Here is an 18,785-nt window from a genome sequence, read left to right as displayed (position 1 = left end):
GAAGCTCCTCGGCATCCGTAATAATGCTAGCCGCCATAACCCGAAACTCGTTGAGTGGGATGCGCCGGCCAAGATATCGTAGTGCCTCCTTGCTGTCCTCCCACATAAGTCGTGGCGTGCCGCCCTCCTTCTTGCGGAAGCCCTTCCCGTATGCCATCATCCGGATCATTGCGCTAAAGGGCGAGAACGAGCCGTCGGCGAGCCAGTCGCGGTGCTGCGCCAGAAAGTACTCGATAGCTTCCGGACCGATATCCTCGCTACATTCCTCGGCTCCGAATATATGCTCTAGCAGGAGGAGACGCGCGCACCAGACAAGCCCTGCTATCTGGGTTGTGTATTCGGTGGCCGGCCGCCAGGCGTAGCTCTTCCGGGCACCGCTGATCTCGAGTACGCATGTAAAGTGCAGGAGCGGGTTATCGAATAATTGGACGGCAACCTTCTGCTGGAGCGACCAGATGCAGAAAGCAATTACGGCCTGGTCTATCGGGTCCCCGATTCGGTCGTCTTTCTCGTCTTCTTCGCTCCCTGGAGTAGCTGGCTCTTCAGACCCGATGTCGGTCGATGAGGCTGGAGAGGCGCCATCGCTGTCGTTATCCTGGCCGCTCTTCTCGCTACTATCTAGTTTCCGGATGATTTCCTCAAGTGCAGCCCACTGGGCGTCGTTGAACCAGATCCGAAACCTCTCCGTCGCCACTTCCCGGCCGAGCCGCCCGACCCGGACGCAGTAGCAGAGGTAGCGCTTCCAGTAGACCTGGTACCGGTCCTTCGTGTCCTGACCGTTCTCCGTCTTGAACGGGGCGCCTGCTGGGCGGTTAGGATCTACACTCGCGAGGTATCGGAGCACCTCGTTTGGTACCTGTGCGACCCGCTCGATCCCTTTCCCAATCTGCCGGTCAAAGCTAGCTCCAAGCCGGACAAGTCGCTGCTGCTCAATAATCTCTGCCTCACTTCGGAGCCTAGCACACGCCGTAGCAGATAGAGCAGTCAGGCTCGCCTGTAGGTGCTCGCCCATATCGCTGCCGGCTAAGTGTCTTGCCCAGCCCATCTCGCGGACCCAGGTCGACTCAAAGCCAGGCCCCCGCCGGCTATCGACCGTACGCCGTGTCTCCTCTAGCTCCGTAGCTAGGCTTACTTCGTATCTTGCGAGGCGTTCGAATAATACGCGCTTCGAGGAAGTAGAAGTAGGACCAGATGCGCCTGGGCTGGCCGTTCTGATAGGTCCTGGCTCGACTGCCCAGTACCGGGCATGGCTCCCCGGAGACAGGGTCTGGAGCCGTACTTCGCTCCAGCCACTGTTACCGCCACGGCCGCTGGTCGCCTGGTCGTGTCCTGCCTTGCGAGCGGTGGACCCTGATTAGCTTCCGGCTCGTCGTTAGGAAGCGGCAGTCCGAGCAGCTGAAGCCGTCTAAGACCGGCAGCTGCTCTATACATGGTGATCCGTCGGCTGGCACTGGTACAGTGTGCGGGTTCGCGATCGGCTCGGCGGCGTAGCTGTAGTCGACGATCTGGCGTAGTGCCTCGCCCTTGACACGGTGCGTCCGCCAGAAGTGCAGTTGTATGCCGTCATCCGGCCGGATCCCGATCCTGCACGAGACGCAGAGGAGGACGCGATGCTCCTGGCTACTGGCGTCAGCCGCAGGCCAGCTCAGCAGACCGACCTGGCCGCCGGTGCGACCATCGTCAGCCTCGTAGTGTATCGCCATCGCTAGATGGTCCTTTAATCACAGCTGGGCTGTCAGATCGAAGAGAGTTAGATAGTGTATAAATGAGGTGTATTTTCTGTTCTACGTGTAATAACTAGCAACTACAAAGGCTTTTCGCCGTACAGGTTGCGAGCCCGTCCAGGCCGCGGCATGCATCATGCTCTATTTAATGACAGGGGAGGAGACACGGCACAGGGTAGGGTTAGCTGGGGGTGTAAGGTTAGGTTCAACGGCAGGTTCTACCTACCTTCTCGAGAACATAAACCCCAGCGCCCGGTCAGACGGTTGACCCCGGAGACCGGATCGTGACAGAAATATGCGCCCGCATTAATTTTCCAATTTCTTCACCATACGCTCATTTTAAAGGGCTAAAACAGCCTACATCAAGAGGCTGGAGCTTATGTGACGAGTGAGCAGGCATACAAAGCGTAATAATGCAGTGGTCTTTACAATCTAGCTCAAAATCTGTTGAATGGTGGCTTTCGTGGCCGTCGAGGATGAGGAGGCGGTAAGCACCCTTCGTACGAGCTTTTGTATGTAATTCGAAATGCGTAATCTAATCTAGACCTATTTCATTCGTCGTCCAGCTGTTTTCTGATAGTCCAATTGCCCAATCTTGTGGTAGAGGGCTGTCGCGAGTCCAGGAGTCAAGGTGGACTTTTCCTGGAAAAACGATATACGGCGGGACGATATAGCCGTACTACGCAACGCCCTGAATTACTGTAACCCATTCTTGATTGCCTTGCTGTACTCCTCTTGGTTGTCCGAGACGTTCAGCTAATGTTACGACCATCCTGGTTGAGATTTTGCCCATTGCAAACCCAGTCTCGTCAAAGTTGTAGATATCTTCCTCCACTATACCATATTTCATAATAGTGTTTCGTACGAGGGAAAACCACGCGCGATACGCGTTCGGATCTTCGCAGAGGACTCTTTGGTAGTAGATTTTACGATCGAAACGCGTACGAAGTTCTGGTCGTCGTCGTACAAAGGTTGCGGCCCAGTTGACTCCGACGCATGACGCGTCGCGTTCGCGAAGCAGTCGATTCGCCATATCTTCAACACCACGTAACGAAGGAGGAAACGATCGCGATTCTAGATCGAGGATATATCGTACGAGAGCTTCTTCTTCGGACGTAGTAAGTTTTTTACAGGGTGGTAGGATATCGCGTTGAGGAAGGGTGCCGTTTTCTCGTCGAGTAAGGGTGTTCTTAGATACATTATAGATTAATGCAGCCTTTCGTACAGATAATTTTGGGTTCTTTTGACGCGCTATAAGCGCTAATTGGATATTACTTTCAATTGATGTACGAGCCATTTGAAATGGTGGAGAAATAAGGAGAAAAAGTCACCTATGTAAAAATTTGGGGAAAATGGCCCACTCACCCGTGGACTACGTGACCCGAAAAAGAGACTCTTAAAAATCAGCAAGTGGGATCGAGGATTATCTTGCCTAATTGGCTGCCAGCATTAATCCGTTGGTGTGCTTCGGCCACCCGAGACAAGGGTAGGACCACGTCAATCTGAGGCGAGATGGAGCCTTTGGCGGCCAGGGTAAAAATGTTGGACAGGTCAGCCTTATATCGGTCAGGAAACTGCCGAAACCAAGGCGTAATAACGTATCCTTTCAGTCCCCGGTTGCTCAGGAATATGCTGAGGGCTGTTGATGACGACGCAAGGTATGTTCGTATGAGCCGCACCAAGCTACGCCGTCCGCCAACGAAACCTCCCTGTACGCCAAATAAAACGACTGTTCCGCCTTCGTTGAGGCAGCGTTGGGATACAGCGACGTTGGGCCCACCCACGCCGTCAAAGACTGCGTCCACGCCTGCAGGCGCATGTTGTTTGAGTATGCTTGCTACATCGCCTTCAGACCGGTTGATGGGAATAGCGCCCTTCTCCGCCACGAAGTCGAGGCGAGACCCGGAAGCGACGCCATATGCCGTTATGCCAAAATGTCGGGCGAGGTCGAGCAGAATGGAACCGACACCGCCAGCGGCGCCCCAGACAAGGATGCTCTGGGTTGAGTCGAGTGCCACGCATCGCGTAAGCATTTGGTAGGCTGTCAAGCCGTTCAGGACCAGGCTAGCAGCTGCAGGTGATTTGAGAGACGGTGGTACTGCGACGACAGAAGCGGCGGAGACGTTTAAATATTTCGCATAGCCTCCGTGTATCGTCAGGGCCGCGACGCGGGCACCGATGTCGACACTGGTGACTTGTTCACCTTTGGAGACGACCAGCCCGACAACTTCGTACCCTGGTGTCGCAGGTAGTGGCACGTCCGGATAGAGACCCTCGCGGATCAAGACGTCGGCGAAGGCAACGCCTACTGCTTCGATTCGGATTAGGACTTCATCCGCTCCGTATGCCGGCATGGGGGCATCGACCAGTTGCAGCCTGTCTGGACCACCGGCACGACTGATCAGGACCTTGCGATTGGTATCGAGAGACATGCTGTCGTGCGCAAGACTAGATGGGATTGACGGCTCTGCATCCATCTAAGAGGTATCAAGCCGGGAAGACGAATTGGGTGTGCTATAATACGTTTGAACCGTAATGCTCGAATTGCATTGTTCGAATACCTTTCTATCTCCGACGTTTATATACCTTGAACAAAAACAGTTTAATGAATGCGCTTTGCTGGTATTGTGCTTCCCATTACACAAATGCAGAAGTATACACGGCCCAATTCGGGGGCGGCGCAACCAAAACTCCGCTGCCTCAGCTCGCAACGTTAGTGTCACGAGGAGCAACGCCTAGAGCGGAGGGTTGACAATTTCAGCCTCATGTTATGGAATATCTCAATAACACCGAACCGGGGCCATCGAATGCAAGAGTTACACTATCGACGGTCAGACTCACATGACTCCCTGCAGCCAGTTACACCGCCGCAGCCGATGTGCCTCGATCCGGCGTTGAACGGACCAGTGGCGGCGGCGGCAGCGCGGTTGTCCTTAGCAACGTTGCCAATAACGTAACCCACCCCCATTTGGGGCACACGGGTAATTGGGCCACGCCCCTCTAAAGCCCCAATTCCAGCATAGCAACAGAAGGGTAACAGTGCTCCCTGGCCCAAATGCCCCCGTGGCCGAAATGGGGGTGGGTTACGTTAAATCCTAGCACGCCCGTTCAGCTATATCGGCTGCCACGGAACACCAAATCAATCGTCGAGCTGCTCCGGCTACAGAGTGTGTAATCAATCAACGGCTTCCAACCGTTGGAGCCGTTGGATCCTCCAACTGAAAAAATAACCCATCAAGGTCGCTTTTCAGGCTGTGTCGGACAAAATGTCGCCCCGAAAAGCCGACGCTAAGGTGCAGAAGCAAATTGAAGCGCCGAAGCGCCGAAGCTCCGAAGCTTCGAAGCCCGCACCCTAATTCCACGGGAGCCAGGGTACCAGTACTTTCAGTGCTTGGCGCATTAACCTAATACAGCTAGGACCCGTCAGAATATGGGAATTACCCCGTCAGAATAGGCGCTCTTGTAGGGCGCAACTGGGTCACCAAGTTCATCGCGCGGCAGCCACAACTGAAGACACGCTACAAGCGACGAATTGATTATCAGAGGGCCTATTGTGAGGACCCAATAGTGTATAAGGCTTGACCGCCATGTACTCTACTCTAGGACGGCTATGTGGAGCACGTACAGCGTATTGCAGCTCTCTCTATATATAGAAGCAAGAATGAATTGAAGGTTTTGCCCACTACTTACTTAAGCCGGCACAGGCCATCGGCGTCCCAGCCCTCGCTGCCCACACCGGACTTGACGATGAAGAGCCCCCGGGGGTCCCAGCGCTGCTTGACGCGCAGCAGGCGCGGGTAGTGGGAGCCCCAGAAGGCCTGCTGGAAGTTGGGCTCGTTGACGTCGGCCTCGTTAAGGTAGGCGCCCATGTCGGGCTCGAGGGCCCGCAGCAGGGCGCCGTCGCCGTTAGTCACGCTGTCCATGATGGCCCGCTGCTCCTCCCAGGTGGCCACGGCCGGGTCCCACCCCCGGCCCGCGGTTAAGTGGGTCAGCGTGCGCCTCCACGCCGGGTTCAGGCCGGTCGCGTCCTCGCCGCCGCTGCCCTGCTGGCGGATCGCCCCGGCGGGGGCCCCGCCCGCAACGACGTGGCCAGTGATGACCCTGCTGGGGGAACGCTTGAGCCGCGAGAGCGTGTCGGACAGCCGTACGGCCCCTTCCTGCGTCGACAACAGCTCGCGCGACACCAGGCGCGAGGTCAGGATGACGGTCCCGCCTAGGGTGTCGCGGTCCTTAGGGAGGTACTCGTTGAACATGTCACGGGTCGAGTTGTGGAGCTTGTCCGCCACGAAGTAGCTCCAGGCGCCCGGTACGCCGGCAAGCGTGGCGTTCCAGGCCGCCTGGAGAGGCTTGCAGAGCGCCTGGATGGCCGCCGTATCGGTGCGGTTCGCGAACTGCAGGATGCCCGAGAGAGCTAGCGGAGCGGTCGCATTAAGCGGCGAGGGCTTGATGTCGTAGTAGCCGGCCCCGCCCGCGTCGTTGAGCACAACCAGGTGATGGTGGAAGTCCGCCAGCGCGGCCCAGAAGACCGACTCGTACTGTCGTGGCACCTCGATGCCGTAAACGGTCCGCTGAATGGGCACATCGGGCCATGTGCGCAGCGTCACGCGGGTGACGACGCCAAAGGTACCGCCGCCGCCGCCGCGCAGCGCCCAGAAGAGATCAGAGTTCTGTTGATCGTTGGCGATGACTAGCTTGCCCTGTGTTGAGGAGCGAGAGATAATGTCAGCCCATGGAAGGTCCGGAGAGAAAGCATAGTACCACGAATAGGGCGGGTTAGAGGCTTCACGTTACCTCGGCAGTGACGACTTCAAACTCCAAAGCATTGTCCGAGCCCATGCCTTTCCAAGCACCCAGCGGCGAGTGGCCCCCTCCCTGTACGTAGCCCCCAGCGGCGGCGACGGTGTGAGACAGTCCGGCTACGACCACCAGATTTCTCTCCCCCACCGCATTGTAGAGCTCTCTCAGCCCAACGCCGCCACCCACGTGGACAGCAGCGCCGTGCGACACTTCGCGGCCGTGCGGGCCTTTGGTGACAAAGTTGTCGGTGAAGGCGATGTTCTTGAGCCGGTAGGTGGAGATCTGCAGCGAGTCCCGGCCTGCGGAGCGGCCCAGGTAGTCGTGACCCGAGTTCTTGATGACGAGCTTGATATTGTTCTTAGCCGCGAACCGGACTGCCTCTTGTACGTGATCCGCACGTCGCGCCAGCACCGCGTACACGGGGACGCGGCCTTGACGGCAGGGGATGCCGCGGGCAGAGTGGACGTAGCAGGTCTGGTTCTCGGCCGGGAGGGCGTCCCAATTTTCCCATTGCACGCCGCCGGGGTTTGAGGCACGCCAGATAGAGCCGTTAGACTGCAGCCGAACCGAATCGCAGGCGGCGGCGTCGAAGTTCGGGTCATGGCAAGGAAAGCTGAACGGCTTCAATCCCACTAAGGCGCCATCTACTGAGCGGTTCAGTCCTTGCCAGGCCTGCGCGGATGGCCAGCAGGGTTCGCGTGGTCGGCAACGGCAGCCAGAACCACCACCTGCAGCCACAGCGCCCAGCACTGCTGCGGTTGAGAGCGCAAGCAGAATAGCTCCGCCCACCATAATTAACTGTTAAAACTTGCTGTGTAGTAGTCTAGAAGAACGACGGAATGATGTCCCAATGAGTGGGCTTGTGCTAATTTTTTTGTTCCCCCGGAAGTCTGCTGTTTAGGGCAGTCTTATATCATTCTCCATTTCTATGATGACCTGCGCGATGTTCGGATTGGTAGAGAAAGCTTCATCACGTTCCAAGCTGAATATCATTCGGTTCGGGTACCCCTCGCATCTTGCGCCATGGTTTGTGGCGCAGCCGTGATAGTAGTGACGCAGCTTTACTCTCATGTTCTGTATAGGCGTGTGCTAGCTACCTACGGCGTCGTAGGCTATTTGTCGTACACGTGGTAAGGTGCGTGGCTCGTTAGGTCATTGTGAGCAGGGAGGGCTGGGATTGGTGCGTTCGTATTTCGGGTGGTGCGTGGCTCGTTAGGTCATTGTGAGCAGGGAGGGCTGGGATTGGTGCGTTCGTATTTCGGGTGGTGCGTGCAGCCACAATGCGAGAATACGGCTCATTGGAGCGAGACACGATCTTTTACTGCTTTCAACCGTAGTATTGCTGTGGGGCTGCCATAGCCAGCATGCTTGGCCGGAGATCTGCAAGAGTCAGACGATATTGAAGTTCTGTACCTCCACTTCTCCATCTTTGAATTACACCCGGCAGCTGCGACCACAGCTCCGCCTTAACAAGTCTCGCGACTACCCGGGGCCCTGCCTGCAGCCATGCGTTCCTGGGATTCGTGGCGAACGAGCTGTTGTGACCCTCGAACATCATACTGTCGTAGATCTTTGTGGGCTCGACCTGGCCGAGTAGTGCCCCTCCCTCGCCGTAAACCAGCTCATCCAAGCCATTCTCGAGCTCGGAGACTAGCTTCTGCGCCATATCGCGGAATTCCTGGACCTCGATGCGCTGGCCGAGATAGCTGAGTGCTCGCTTGCGGTCCTCCCACATAATCCTCGCCGTGCCTCCCTCCTTGTGGCGAAACCCCTTTCCGAGCGTCATCCATCTCGTAATCGTGCTAAACGGGCTGTACGAGCCGTCCGCAATCCAGCGCTGGTACCCGTCTCGGAACGTGTCGAGATCCTCGGCGCATATGCTCTCCTGCTCTTCCTGCTCCGCCTCAGCCTCGCCTAGCCCACTCCCCTCGCCGTTATGACCTTCTGCCGCAGCTTCCTGCCGGATTGGGATGTGACCGAACAGATGCTCTAGTAGTAGTACGCGACTACACCACGCCAGTCCGGCTAGTGTTCCTGTGAACTCGCCGGGCGCCCTCCACTTCGCCCGCGCGGGGTCGATAGCTAACACGGCAGTAAAGTGCAGAAGCGGGTTCTTGAACTGGTCTATAATGACCCGTTGTGTGAGCGACGAGATGCAAAATGTGAAGACCCGTGCATCCAAGTCCTCGTCCCGCTCCGCATTTCCGGGAGCTACAAGCCCTCCCCCTCTGCCACTCGCGCTACTGCCAAGCGCGTCGACCAGATTCGCGAGAGCTAGCCACTGCGCATCGCTGAGTCGAATATGGCGCTTCGTCCCCGCTTCTGACCGGCCAAGACGATACGCTCGGACACAGTAGCAGAGATACTGTCTCCAGTACGCGCGATACCGCTCTCTTGTCCGCGCCTCTTGCTTTAGCTCGAACGGCTGTGGAGCTGGACGTCCTGGATCGCGGCTCGCCAGCCAGCAGAGCGTCTCGACGGGAACCTGCCCGATCCGCTGTTCGCATCGAGAAATCGTCCGGTCGAAGCTCTGGCCCAGTCGCACAAACATCGCTTCCTCCTCTTCTCCGCTTCTCCTTGCTGCCCATCCTAGCCTGGCCAGTTCCCTCGGAGTCAGACCTGGCTGGGCGGCCCTTCGAAGCTCAGCCATGTCCAACCCTGCTAGATGCACAGCCCAGCCTATCTTACGGACCCACGGGGACTCAGCGTCGACCCCCGTCTCCTCACCGATCATGCGCTGCCGCTCTTCTGCCTTTGCTATAGCCTTCGCCTCGTACTTGCGAAGCTGTAGCTCCCACTCTGCATCCGGCATAGCCTCTCTCCCAGTCGTAGTCTCCTCTCCCGTGGTCACTCGTTGTGGCGGAGTGGTAGTGTCGACGATCCAGTATCGTGTAAGCTGCCTCGCTTGGGAGAAAGACTGGAGTGCTACGGCGGTCCAGTTCTTCTTCGAGCGCTCATAGCAACCATGGCTGTCGTCCACCTCCGAATTCCTCCCTGTCCAGTGCTGCCGGATCACCATCTCGTTTGTTGTTAAGAAGCGGCATGCTATGCAGCTGAACCCGGCCTGCACCCGGAGCTGTGGGACGGGCGACGTTCCATCTGCCGGTGTCTCCGCTGTCTGTGGGTCCGCCAGCCCACCTGCCGTTGCGGCGGCTGTTGTGGCCCTCTCCCGGATCCGCTGCAGAACAGCACCTTTTGCGCCGTGCCTCCGCCGAAAGTGGGACTCAATGCCGGGCCCGGGCTGGATGCCAGCCTTACACACCGTACATATAAGTACGCGCGACTCCTCGTAGAGATACACTTTGATTTCCGACGGGGGCGCTCCGGCGTCGTCGTGATGGACTTCCATCTCTGCTTCCTAACGTTGCCCGGCTGCGGTGCCTAGTCTCTCTGTAGTCGCTGTCGCGTTTCGCGTCTGGACGGTTTGGTTAGTAGTGCCTCGGTTACCGCTGTACAGTAGAGCTCGAATGACGTAAATAAAGTATGGTCGTAAGTATTGTTAGAAGTTATTCCTTATATTATGTCTATCTACCTGTCTAGGCTAATGATGAGCTCTCCCCTTTTTTTCCCCTGTGCCTCAGCTGCAACAACGGGTCGTCGCGTGCCTCTCACCCTTCCTTTTTCCCGTCCGGGGTCTGCCGTGCGAACCCCAGCTCCCTCCTTCACTTAACTGAACCTTATGGCGGAATTGGGGTAGCCCAAGTGGCCGGGGGGCGGCTGGTCCCTGGGGGTTAGCATCCCTGCCTACTGTAAGTTTGTGTCCAAGTGCCAATTCTAGTATGGCGCACTTGGGGTTCAGAATGAATGCAATGGCCCGAGCGTCAGCCCCCTGTTCTATGGCAGAAACGCGCCAACTGGACACAAACTGCCCAACTGGACACAAACTGCCTGTGAATGATGGTCAGGCACTGGACGAACCGTACCTCCCTTCCTATCCGTAACACTCCAATATCGTCGATTCGGCCCGGCCCCCCAGGGTTGGCTTGGACTGAGGACGTCCGAAGGGCTTGAGTTGTGGGCTAGGGGATCGGGTGATGGCAACTGCTCGGGACCGATGCTGGTATTAAAGTTAAGCGTTTATATATTCGTCCTCTGCCCCGCTGCAGCGAGCGTCTCTGGCGTTTCATTTCTACTGTTTCTGTCCTCTCTGCCCTTTCTTGCCTGCTCTTCATGCGAGCGCCTTAACACCGCAACCATGATGGTAGCCCTGATGCTGGTCATGGTCGGTATTACCTGCCTTTGCCTCTTCCGCGTCTACGTCGCCTTTGGTATGGGCGCCTTGAAATGGTACTCTGAGGGCTGCTTTAACATACGGGCGTGTTCTTAGACGATGTTCCCTCGAAGAATGAGAGTGACCAACATCAACAGCAGACAGAAACAAGAAATGGTACTACTGCACGAAAGATAGTAGCAATGTCTCACTAATGTTGCATCAAGGCAGCCGAGGTCGTCGACGCCTGCGATTTCCAAAAAGCAGCCAGGGCAAGATCATGACATCTCAGGAGTTCGAGACGTATCGACAGTCCAAGATGATGCACCAAGACGAATTGGACTCGGAAAGCGACGACTCACATGATGAGGAAGATGTCAACGAGGCGGACGAAAGGAACCTGGAAGAAGAAGCTTTCCTGCACAGACAGCGCCAGCAAGCCTACGTTGCAGAGCAGAGGCTAAACAGGCGAAAGGTATCAGGCGGCGAAGGCAGCCAAACGCCAGAAAGAAGGCCCGCAGTCGGATTTTCAGTTGTGCTCGATATCTCGGTGGAAACCTGGATATCTGCGAGCACATCAGCCCAGTCAGGTCTTGAAAAGCCAGAGGTTGGACATCCCGCCAGTTTGGCACAGGAAGACGACGACGATGTTCCGATCGCATTGCTGGTAAAATCCCGAGGGGTGAACGACGAGCCGGCGCCAAAAAAACGAAGTCCCCAAAACACACTGCATCTCTCGATCAGGCCACACACTAGTGCATCGAGCCGGCAGCTTGCCACCCCTTTGCCACAGCCGCATGCGTACCTCCGACCCTTCACGCCATTCCTTAACACGGCCACTCCTTGGCCGTGAACAACGCCTCGCAGCTATCGCTGCCGCGACCGCAGACCAGGAGACAGCACACCTCGGGCGGACTGGTTAGCCGTATCGAGAGCCTAGAGAGCCCTAGTCCTTGGAACAAACGCCGCACTGATCACGATCCGTTCGGCGCTCCGGCTAACCCTCCGCGATTCTACGGCAGAGAGACTCCGGCGCTGCAGCCGAACCCTGTCATGATGGGTGGGCAGTTCATGCCGCAACAGTTCCAGGGAGGGGCGTACTGCCGGTGCCGATGAACTGGGCACAGTTCAACCAACAAAGACAGCAGTCTGGAGTGTATGGGTATCGGATGTACTGATGGGGGTTAGAAGCGGATTGGCCCATCCGCGTTTCCTATGCCAACTGTCTAAGGCGGATTGCGTAGGACGTGGCATGTTAGCCTAGGCAGGGGTTCAGCACATCTGTGAACGAGTTAATCACAACTTTTTGGGTCAGGTCCCATTAGAGGGACCTCAATTCAAGCTGAAAGTCTCCAGTTCTAGTTGTCTGATATTTCAAGAAGTCAAATGCTCCCACCTGAATGCTGAATGCCTCCTCCATCAGCAACTTCCAAACTCTCTTCAATAGGCGATGACATATCTAAGAGATATCCCGTCCCAAGAGCACGAGGTTTCCTACTAGAGAGGACAATCATTTACCATCGGCAATTCTTAGCCCGCACACCAGCGCACCACTGAAGAGGGAGACAATACCAAGGCAGGATTCCCTGCCTAGCACAGTCTCCGACCTATCCCGAGTGAATTAGTATCGACATTAAAGTATCGCATTTGGGCAGAAGCGAGAAAGTATTGCGTGAAAACTTACGTGCTCGGCGCACTCAATCATGGTTCTGTATCCCACACACTTGCCATATTTCAGGAACTTAGAGCCATACTTCCTGATGGGTCCAGCCAAGGCGCGAAGGAACTTGAAGAGATTACGCTTCACAACAGTGCCATCCTCCGAAATGGTCTCATCGACTTCATCGAGGTCATCGGCGTCAATCTCGTTTCCGTCAACATCAAATATCTGAACTGTTCAGGCCGTCAGTAACACGGCAGAGCCAAGAAAAAGCCATGCCGAAGAGCAAGCGCACCTGTGCCGTTCTGGGATTCAATCACAGAGCCCTCATAGACGCCATCAATAGTAATATCGAACTTCTTGCTGCCATCAGGAAGCGCGTGGTCGGCGATATCGACGTCGGCATCGACAGTGGCGGCGGCGTCCTCAAGCTCACGCCTCAAGAGCGAGATCTCCGGGTCGATAACAGCAGCTGAGGCGAAGGCTACTACTGAGACGAGGAACGCGATAAGGAATTTCATCTTGGGCGGTGAAGTACGCTGAGAGAAGCAAGAACTGCTCTGATAATTGTGGTCCGGTGCGGAAGAGAAGATGTTGTAGGCTGTGATTTCTGTTCAATTTGCGAAAAGCCAGTGGATAGAGCCGGTCATTTATAGCTTTGAGGACGACATACGAGTCGACGAGGCCTTGGTCTAGACGAGGACCAAGTTGCTTAAAGAATAAGACCGCACCCATCTTACAGTAAGTTTGTGGAACGAGCTGGAGGAGAAAGGAATCCAAAACAGGGTCTCAACCGTATTCCTGCTGCCTACACTGGTGCGTTCCCCTCGAGACCACCAGGTTGAACCCGATCCAGATGCCCTAAAAGGGTTAGAAAGACTGACCTTGACAAGGTTCACCGGCCATAAGCAAAGGAAGGTTCGGCCGTGTAAGTTGTCCCGTCGGATGCAAAATAGCTTCAAATGCGTTCAAACCCCACTGAATATCGAGGCTGATAATCTTTGTCCCTTGCTCCGGCCCCAGATCTGGGCATACTGCTGAACGACATTGCAACCATCTGCCATTTCTGTTGCCAAATCAGCCTGGGTCGGCATACAGACCCACAATTCGCACATGAGGGCGGCTATGCCCCTGCAGTTGGTCTCAGCCTCTTTCACCCACGCAGGAAAAGACCTTCGTCGGTTAGCCTAATTGGAACATCTTGAAAATCCCAACAGCAGGGGTACAACTTACTGGGAGGAAGCAGATCCAAGTTACTCTGATCAGGACCGATCCAAGAGACATGGCACTTGGTCAGCGGTGACCGAAGGCTAACGGTGTATTGCATGTAAGGGACAGGGAAGCTTGGAGCTTCCGTATTGGGAGCTAGGCTCGCCTCCTATTTTGAAGATCGTTTCACTACGGAACTGATTTCAGGTCCGCTGCCGTTGCGGGGTTGGCGCAATAATCACGGCACAATGGCGCAAAATCAGCCGATTTTGAACACCGAGGATGCTTGGTCGGGGAAAACCGGACAGTTTGACTCAGCCGTAGGCCAGTGGCGTCAGGGATGTTGCCCAATGTTATCGATCGAAACAGCGTTGCTTGCCAATGGCCGGTAGTTATCGTGCGCTTGCCCCTGGCTCATGAACGAGATGGTCGCCGACATGTGGCCAACTGCCTCCCGAGTAGAGCATGACTGACCCACTCGGACCCACTTTGCCACTGCCTCCTCAAGGAACACGCTGCTGCCTGAAGTTAAGGAAGTGGTCGGGGAGCGGCAACCCTTACTGACTTTTTCTTCCCCTGCAGCGTTTCTTAATATGACGCTAATCCCCAGGAGTGAAGAAGGCAGGCTCCGGTTGTCGCGTTTGTGTTTTGTCGATGCGCTTGTCCTTCCAGAATCGGTAACCACCCTCGCCTTAAGCAACCAACTGCATTTATGAACTACGTCCAGTCCGCCTTCTGGCTGTTCTGCTGAAAGGAGTACACGCGCGGGCGAGAGCACCTTCCCTAGACCGGCTTGCTGTCGGCGCGATTCGAATAGCTCATCCTGCGGCCGGCAGTCGAAGAGGACTACGCTTACTGGATGGCTCGTCCGGATACGGCTGCTCTGGCGTGGGCAGCGACAGTGCTGGGCGGTGACGTCACCGTGGACCGCGGTCTGCGCGAAGGCGGGTCGCCCTGGCTGATCCGGGCGGCTGGCAAGCCTGCGGTGTTGCGCATTGCACCGCAGGCGAACTCGGGGAACGTCAGGACCGAGGTAGCCGCGATGCGGCATGCGGCGATGGCCGGTCTGCCAGTGCCGGAGGCCCTCGGTCACGATGATGGTACCGCGGCCGGATTCGCGCTGCGGATGTTCCTTCTCTGGCGACCTTGCCGCCACGGACTGGACCAATCGGAAACGTGGACTGGGCCGGATTGCGGCGAGAGCATGGCGCCTCAACAGTGCTATGGAGGGCAACGGAGGCAGTCGAGCGCGTCAAGCCTGCCGACACTCAGGTGGTGTTCGTACATGGCGATCTGTGGGATAGCAACACGCTGTGGGACGGTATCAAGCTGACTGCGATTCTCGATTGGGACGCTTCCGGAATTGGCTCCCCGGGAATTGACCTGGGGTCGTTCCGCTTCGATGCTGCCCTTTGCTACGGCCCGTCCGCTGCGGCGGAGGTCCTGTCCGGATGGGAAGAGGAAGCCGGGCGTCCTGCACTGGACGTGGCGTACTGGGACGCGGTGGCGGCCCTCGCCACCCCGCCTGATATGGGCTGGGTTCAGCCGGCGATGGCGGACCAGGGCCGTCCTGACCTGACGGCCGAACTGCTTACCGAACGGCGCGAGGAGTTCCTTGACCAGGCCCTGAGGGAGCTGGAGCAGTGAGGGCTCTGGTATGAAGTGATTCGGCCTAAATGTAGTCCTTAATGTTACTACTCTCCACCTCTTCAAAATGATTACTGCCGAACATGTAGAGAAACAACAAATAAACGTACCCATCTTAAAGTCCTTCGGCGTTAAAGTCCGTCGCCATTAATTGGTAGGTAACTATTAAGGTTTTCGGAGTATGCGTATCTTCGGGTTTAAGCAAATTCCATAACAAGGAAACCATTTAGCAAGCCAAACTCTCTCAAATGGCTATATATAATACCATCTCGCCTGAGATGGGACGAAAAGATCAGCACATCTGTTGGCTCGTATTTTCTCATAAAAGTTCACTATAATCACGCTTTTCAAGCGAAATCTCATTATACTAGCGGGATATCTGGTTGAGAAGGGAGAAAACATCTTGCTCGTAACTCTTTTGTAAGCGCACCCAAGAGAATCGAGGAACATTCGAAGGAACATGCGGTTCGGCTGTCGCGGAGGTATATGAGAAGGTTATGAAGGACGGTAATGACATTCTTGATCGACTCTTGCCTTAGTTGATCAATTCTATCTGCTATATTTGTCAGCTCTAAACAGGAACTTGTCATATATAAGGTCCTTACCAACAACAATCGGTGGTATTGGTAAGCCTAAGACTTGCAAGGGTCCTCGGCCCTCCGTAAGGACAATTTTTGGCGTATGCTTGAAAATGTCCGCCTGGGAGAACACGCAAGAACCAAGTAGTCATAAGATAAGGTCTCTGTTGTGATTATTTGGTAGAATTTCACCCTCGCCCTGTGACCATTGCCCTGTGACCATTACCCTGTCGCCCTTGCCTTGCCCTGTCCCACCATTGCTATCCCGACACCATTGCTCGGATACTACACGCCTACGGTGCTCCGCCATGTTCTGCACGCAATTGTCGACAATCTAAAGGTACGAATCCGATGCTCAACAACCTAATGCATTCTTAATAGCTGCGTGCATGGACTGCTCGTCTTAAGGTGCCCCACAATCGATCAGCTGCGCCTCCATTTCGAGTCTCTGGCAGACCGCTAGGATATTGGGATCAAGGGAACTCCGAACTCGGCTTGCTATCATTTGAACAGAAGTTTCGCTGATTTTATTGAATTTCTTCCTAGAAACAGTTAGTAACCCTTGCTAGAGCCTCCACTAGAAGACTCACACTACACCCTCTACTTCGCCGGTGTATATCATGAGCAAGAATGGATGCTCGCACGCAAGCCATGTCCATCGTTTAGTAGTTCGCTTTAGCTCAAACGCTCTGCGCCTATATTGACTTGGCTGCTTGCCACTTGGATCCGACTTCTGTAATAGAGTGACGACTTTGTTTATAGCGCGAGTAGCATTCTTCTGCTTCCGCTCTTCCTCGCCCATCATCAGGCCCTTCTTGCGTTCGGATTGGATGATTTTTTCAAGAGACGCGAACACATTAAGTAAGCGGAGGTGAGCCATCCTGCCAAATACACAACCGCCATCAATGGCCGTCCCAACAGCTGCAAAGGCTTGTTCTACTCGTCATTACTGGGTATGCTTGCTGGAAGTGCAGTAGCCTTAATTAATTGGATCCAGCTGGCTAGGATTGAGGAGAAATCCTGAATGATTGTGTCTCTGGGGACTGGGGGGATGATTTGCTGAGCTAGCCACTGAAGATGCGCGGTTAGTTGTGCATTTTGCTCCGGAAAGAGTGAAGACATGTTGGCATCGTGCGTTGTTGTTATCTTGTGAATACCCCCCAATTGAAAAAAACTCGCCACGGGGGAAAATGTGTATACTAGATATCACATAACGTAATCCACAAGTGGGTGAATCACACAAGTGGATGAATCAGTCCCCCGCCACTTTCGTACAGGCTGTCTTCTTTCCCCCTTTTCTCCACCAATAATTATGGTACGACAATCAAATAAAAGCGATTTAGTTCTCGCGCTAAATGCGCTTCAATCGAACCCAGAATTGAGCGTACGAAAGGCTGCACAGATCTATAATGTATCCTTCTCAACCCTCCAACGTCGACAACACGGCCGACCTGCGCAACAAGATATCCGACCACCTTGCCAGAAATTGACCTCGTACGAAGAGGACAGTATCGTACGATATATAATCGACCTAGATTCGCGATCGTTTCCACCGCGGTTAGGTGGTGTTCGAGAAATGGCGGATCGACTCCTCCGCGTGCGCGACGCGCCACGCGTCGGAACGAACTGGGCCTCAAACTTCGTACGACGACGATCAGAGCTCCGTACGCGTTTTAATCGAAGAATCGACTACCAGAGAGTCCTCTGCGAAGATCCAGACGCGTATCGCGCGTGGTTTGGGCTCGTACAAAACATAATCGCGAAATACGGGATCCACGATGACGATATCTACAACTTCGACGAAACGGGCTTCGCGATGGGTAAAATCTCCGCCGAAACTGTCGTTACGACCTCCGATCGACGCGGGAGGCCAAGAGCCGTACAACAAGGCAATCAGGAATGGGTTACAGTAATCCAGGGTATCGCGTCGTACGGCTATTCAATCCCGCCGTACATTATCTTCGCCGGGAAGGTCCACCTCGACTCCTGGACCGCGAATAGCCCTCTACCGGCCAACTGGGTAATCGCGCTTTCAGAAAACGGTTGGACGACGAACGAGAGAGGCCTAGAATGGGTAAAACACTTTGATTTCCATACAAAGAGTCGTACGAAGGGTACCCACCGCCTCCTTATCCTCGACGGCCACGAGAGCCACCATTCCGTCGATTTCGAGCTCTACTGTAAGGAACAGAATATTGTTACGCTCTGTATGCCTGCTCATTCGTCGCATAAGCTCCAGCCTCTCGATGTTGGGTGTTTTGGACCTCTGAAACGGGCGTACGGTAAAGAAATCGAAGGTCTAATGCGGGCGCACGTAACCCACGTTTCAAAGGAGGACTTCCTCCCAGCCTTTTATAAGGCGTACGACGCTGCAATGACCAAATCAAACATCCAGGCAGGCTTTCGAGCGACAGGCCTAGTACCGTACGACCCGGACTATGTGATTTCGCAGCTAGATATAAAGCTTCGTACGCCGACACCACCAGGTTCTGCTGGACTACCACCCCCCTGGGTTTCAAAGACGCCGAACAACCCAATTGAGACCGAATCGCAGACGAAGTATATTGAAAATCGTATCGTACGACACCAGAATAGCTCTCCGTCGTCCATTGTTCAGGGCCTACGACAGCTAGGAAAAGGAGTTATAATGATGGTGCACGAGCAGGACCTTATGCGCCAAGAAATCGCCGAACTTCGAGATGCAAACGACCGCCTCAGCCGCCGTCGTCGTACGAAAAGAAAGCAGCTACAGAAAGGAGGGTCCCTCACAATTGATCAGGCAAAGGATTTGAAGGCTCAAATCGATGCGACGCAGCAGTTAATAGCGGAAACGAGTCAAAATAGTGGTCGTACGAGGAGGCCCGAAACGCGCGCGCGACGATGTGGCGTCTGCGGCGAGCCCGGGCATAATGCTCGTACGTGTCAGAAAGTTATATCTGCCTCTGAAGAAGAGGATTCCG

At 55.2% G+C, this 18,785-nt stretch overlaps 7 protein-coding genes across 7 annotated transcripts; 3 read left to right on the top strand and 4 right to left on the bottom strand.

Moving 5' to 3' along the window:
• Positions 1-1,490: 1,490 nt before the first annotated feature.
• Positions 1,491-1,746, top strand: B0I36DRAFT_339088 (uncharacterized protein; the record flags this gene model as incomplete). Its single annotated transcript, XM_046155854.1, has 1 exon — positions 1,491-1,746. A coding segment is annotated over one exon (177 nt), but the record flags the coding sequence as incomplete, so codon positions are not given.
• Positions 1,747-3,127: 1,381 nt separating this feature from the next.
• Positions 3,128-4,156, bottom strand: B0I36DRAFT_369581 (chaperonin 10-like protein; the record flags this gene model as incomplete). The annotated part of the gene is made up of 1 exon (XM_046159803.1): positions 3,128-4,156. One exon carries the CDS (start codon positions 4,154-4,156, stop codon positions 3,128-3,130), a length of 1,029 nt encoding a protein of 342 aa, XP_046005614.1.
• Positions 4,157-5,410: 1,254 nt separating this feature from the next.
• Positions 5,411-7,313, bottom strand: B0I36DRAFT_255665 (FAD binding domain protein; the record flags this gene model as incomplete). The annotated part of the gene is made up of 2 exons (XM_046150896.1): positions 5,411-6,421; positions 6,516-7,313. The coding sequence occupies 2 exons, from the start codon at positions 7,311-7,313 to the stop codon at positions 5,411-5,413; spliced, it is 1,809 nt and encodes a 602-aa protein (XP_046005613.1).
• A 3,403-nt stretch (positions 7,314-10,716) lies between these two features.
• Positions 10,717-11,847, top strand: B0I36DRAFT_355828 (uncharacterized protein; the record flags this gene model as incomplete). Its single annotated transcript, XM_046157480.1, has 3 exons — positions 10,717-10,789; positions 10,959-11,398; positions 11,620-11,847. 3 exons carry the CDS (start codon positions 10,717-10,719, stop codon positions 11,845-11,847), a joined length of 741 nt encoding a protein of 246 aa, XP_046005612.1.
• Positions 11,848-12,068: 221 nt separating this feature from the next.
• On the bottom strand, positions 12,069-12,912 carry B0I36DRAFT_355827 (uncharacterized protein; the record flags this gene model as incomplete). The annotated part of the gene is made up of 3 exons (XM_046157479.1): positions 12,069-12,089; positions 12,416-12,624; positions 12,687-12,912. The coding sequence occupies 3 exons, from the start codon at positions 12,910-12,912 to the stop codon at positions 12,069-12,071; spliced, it is 456 nt and encodes a 151-aa protein (XP_046005611.1).
• Positions 12,913-14,459: 1,547 nt separating this feature from the next.
• Positions 14,460-15,247, top strand: B0I36DRAFT_369578 (kinase-like domain-containing protein; the record flags this gene model as incomplete). Its single annotated transcript, XM_046159802.1, has 2 exons — positions 14,460-14,700; positions 14,820-15,247. 2 exons carry the CDS (start codon positions 14,460-14,462, stop codon positions 15,245-15,247), a joined length of 669 nt encoding a protein of 222 aa, XP_046005610.1.
• Positions 15,248-15,609: 362 nt separating this feature from the next.
• On the bottom strand, positions 15,610-15,973 carry B0I36DRAFT_255688 (uncharacterized protein; the record flags this gene model as incomplete). Its single annotated transcript, XM_046150898.1, has 2 exons — positions 15,610-15,803; positions 15,853-15,973. Coding segments are annotated over 2 exons (315 nt in total), but the record flags the coding sequence as incomplete, so codon positions are not given.
• Between the last annotated feature and the right edge of the window lie 2,812 nt (positions 15,974-18,785).

The sequence above is a fragment of the Microdochium trichocladiopsis genome (genome assembly GCF_020744255.1).
Source record: "Microdochium trichocladiopsis strain MPI-CAGE-CH-0230 chromosome Unknown B0I36scaffold_13, whole genome shotgun sequence".
In the NCBI taxonomy this organism is placed as follows: domain Eukaryota; kingdom Fungi; phylum Ascomycota; class Sordariomycetes; order Xylariales; family Microdochiaceae; genus Microdochium; species Microdochium trichocladiopsis.
Note: the sequence above shows the minus strand (reverse complement) of the source record. Positions and strands in the feature narration are given on the sequence as shown.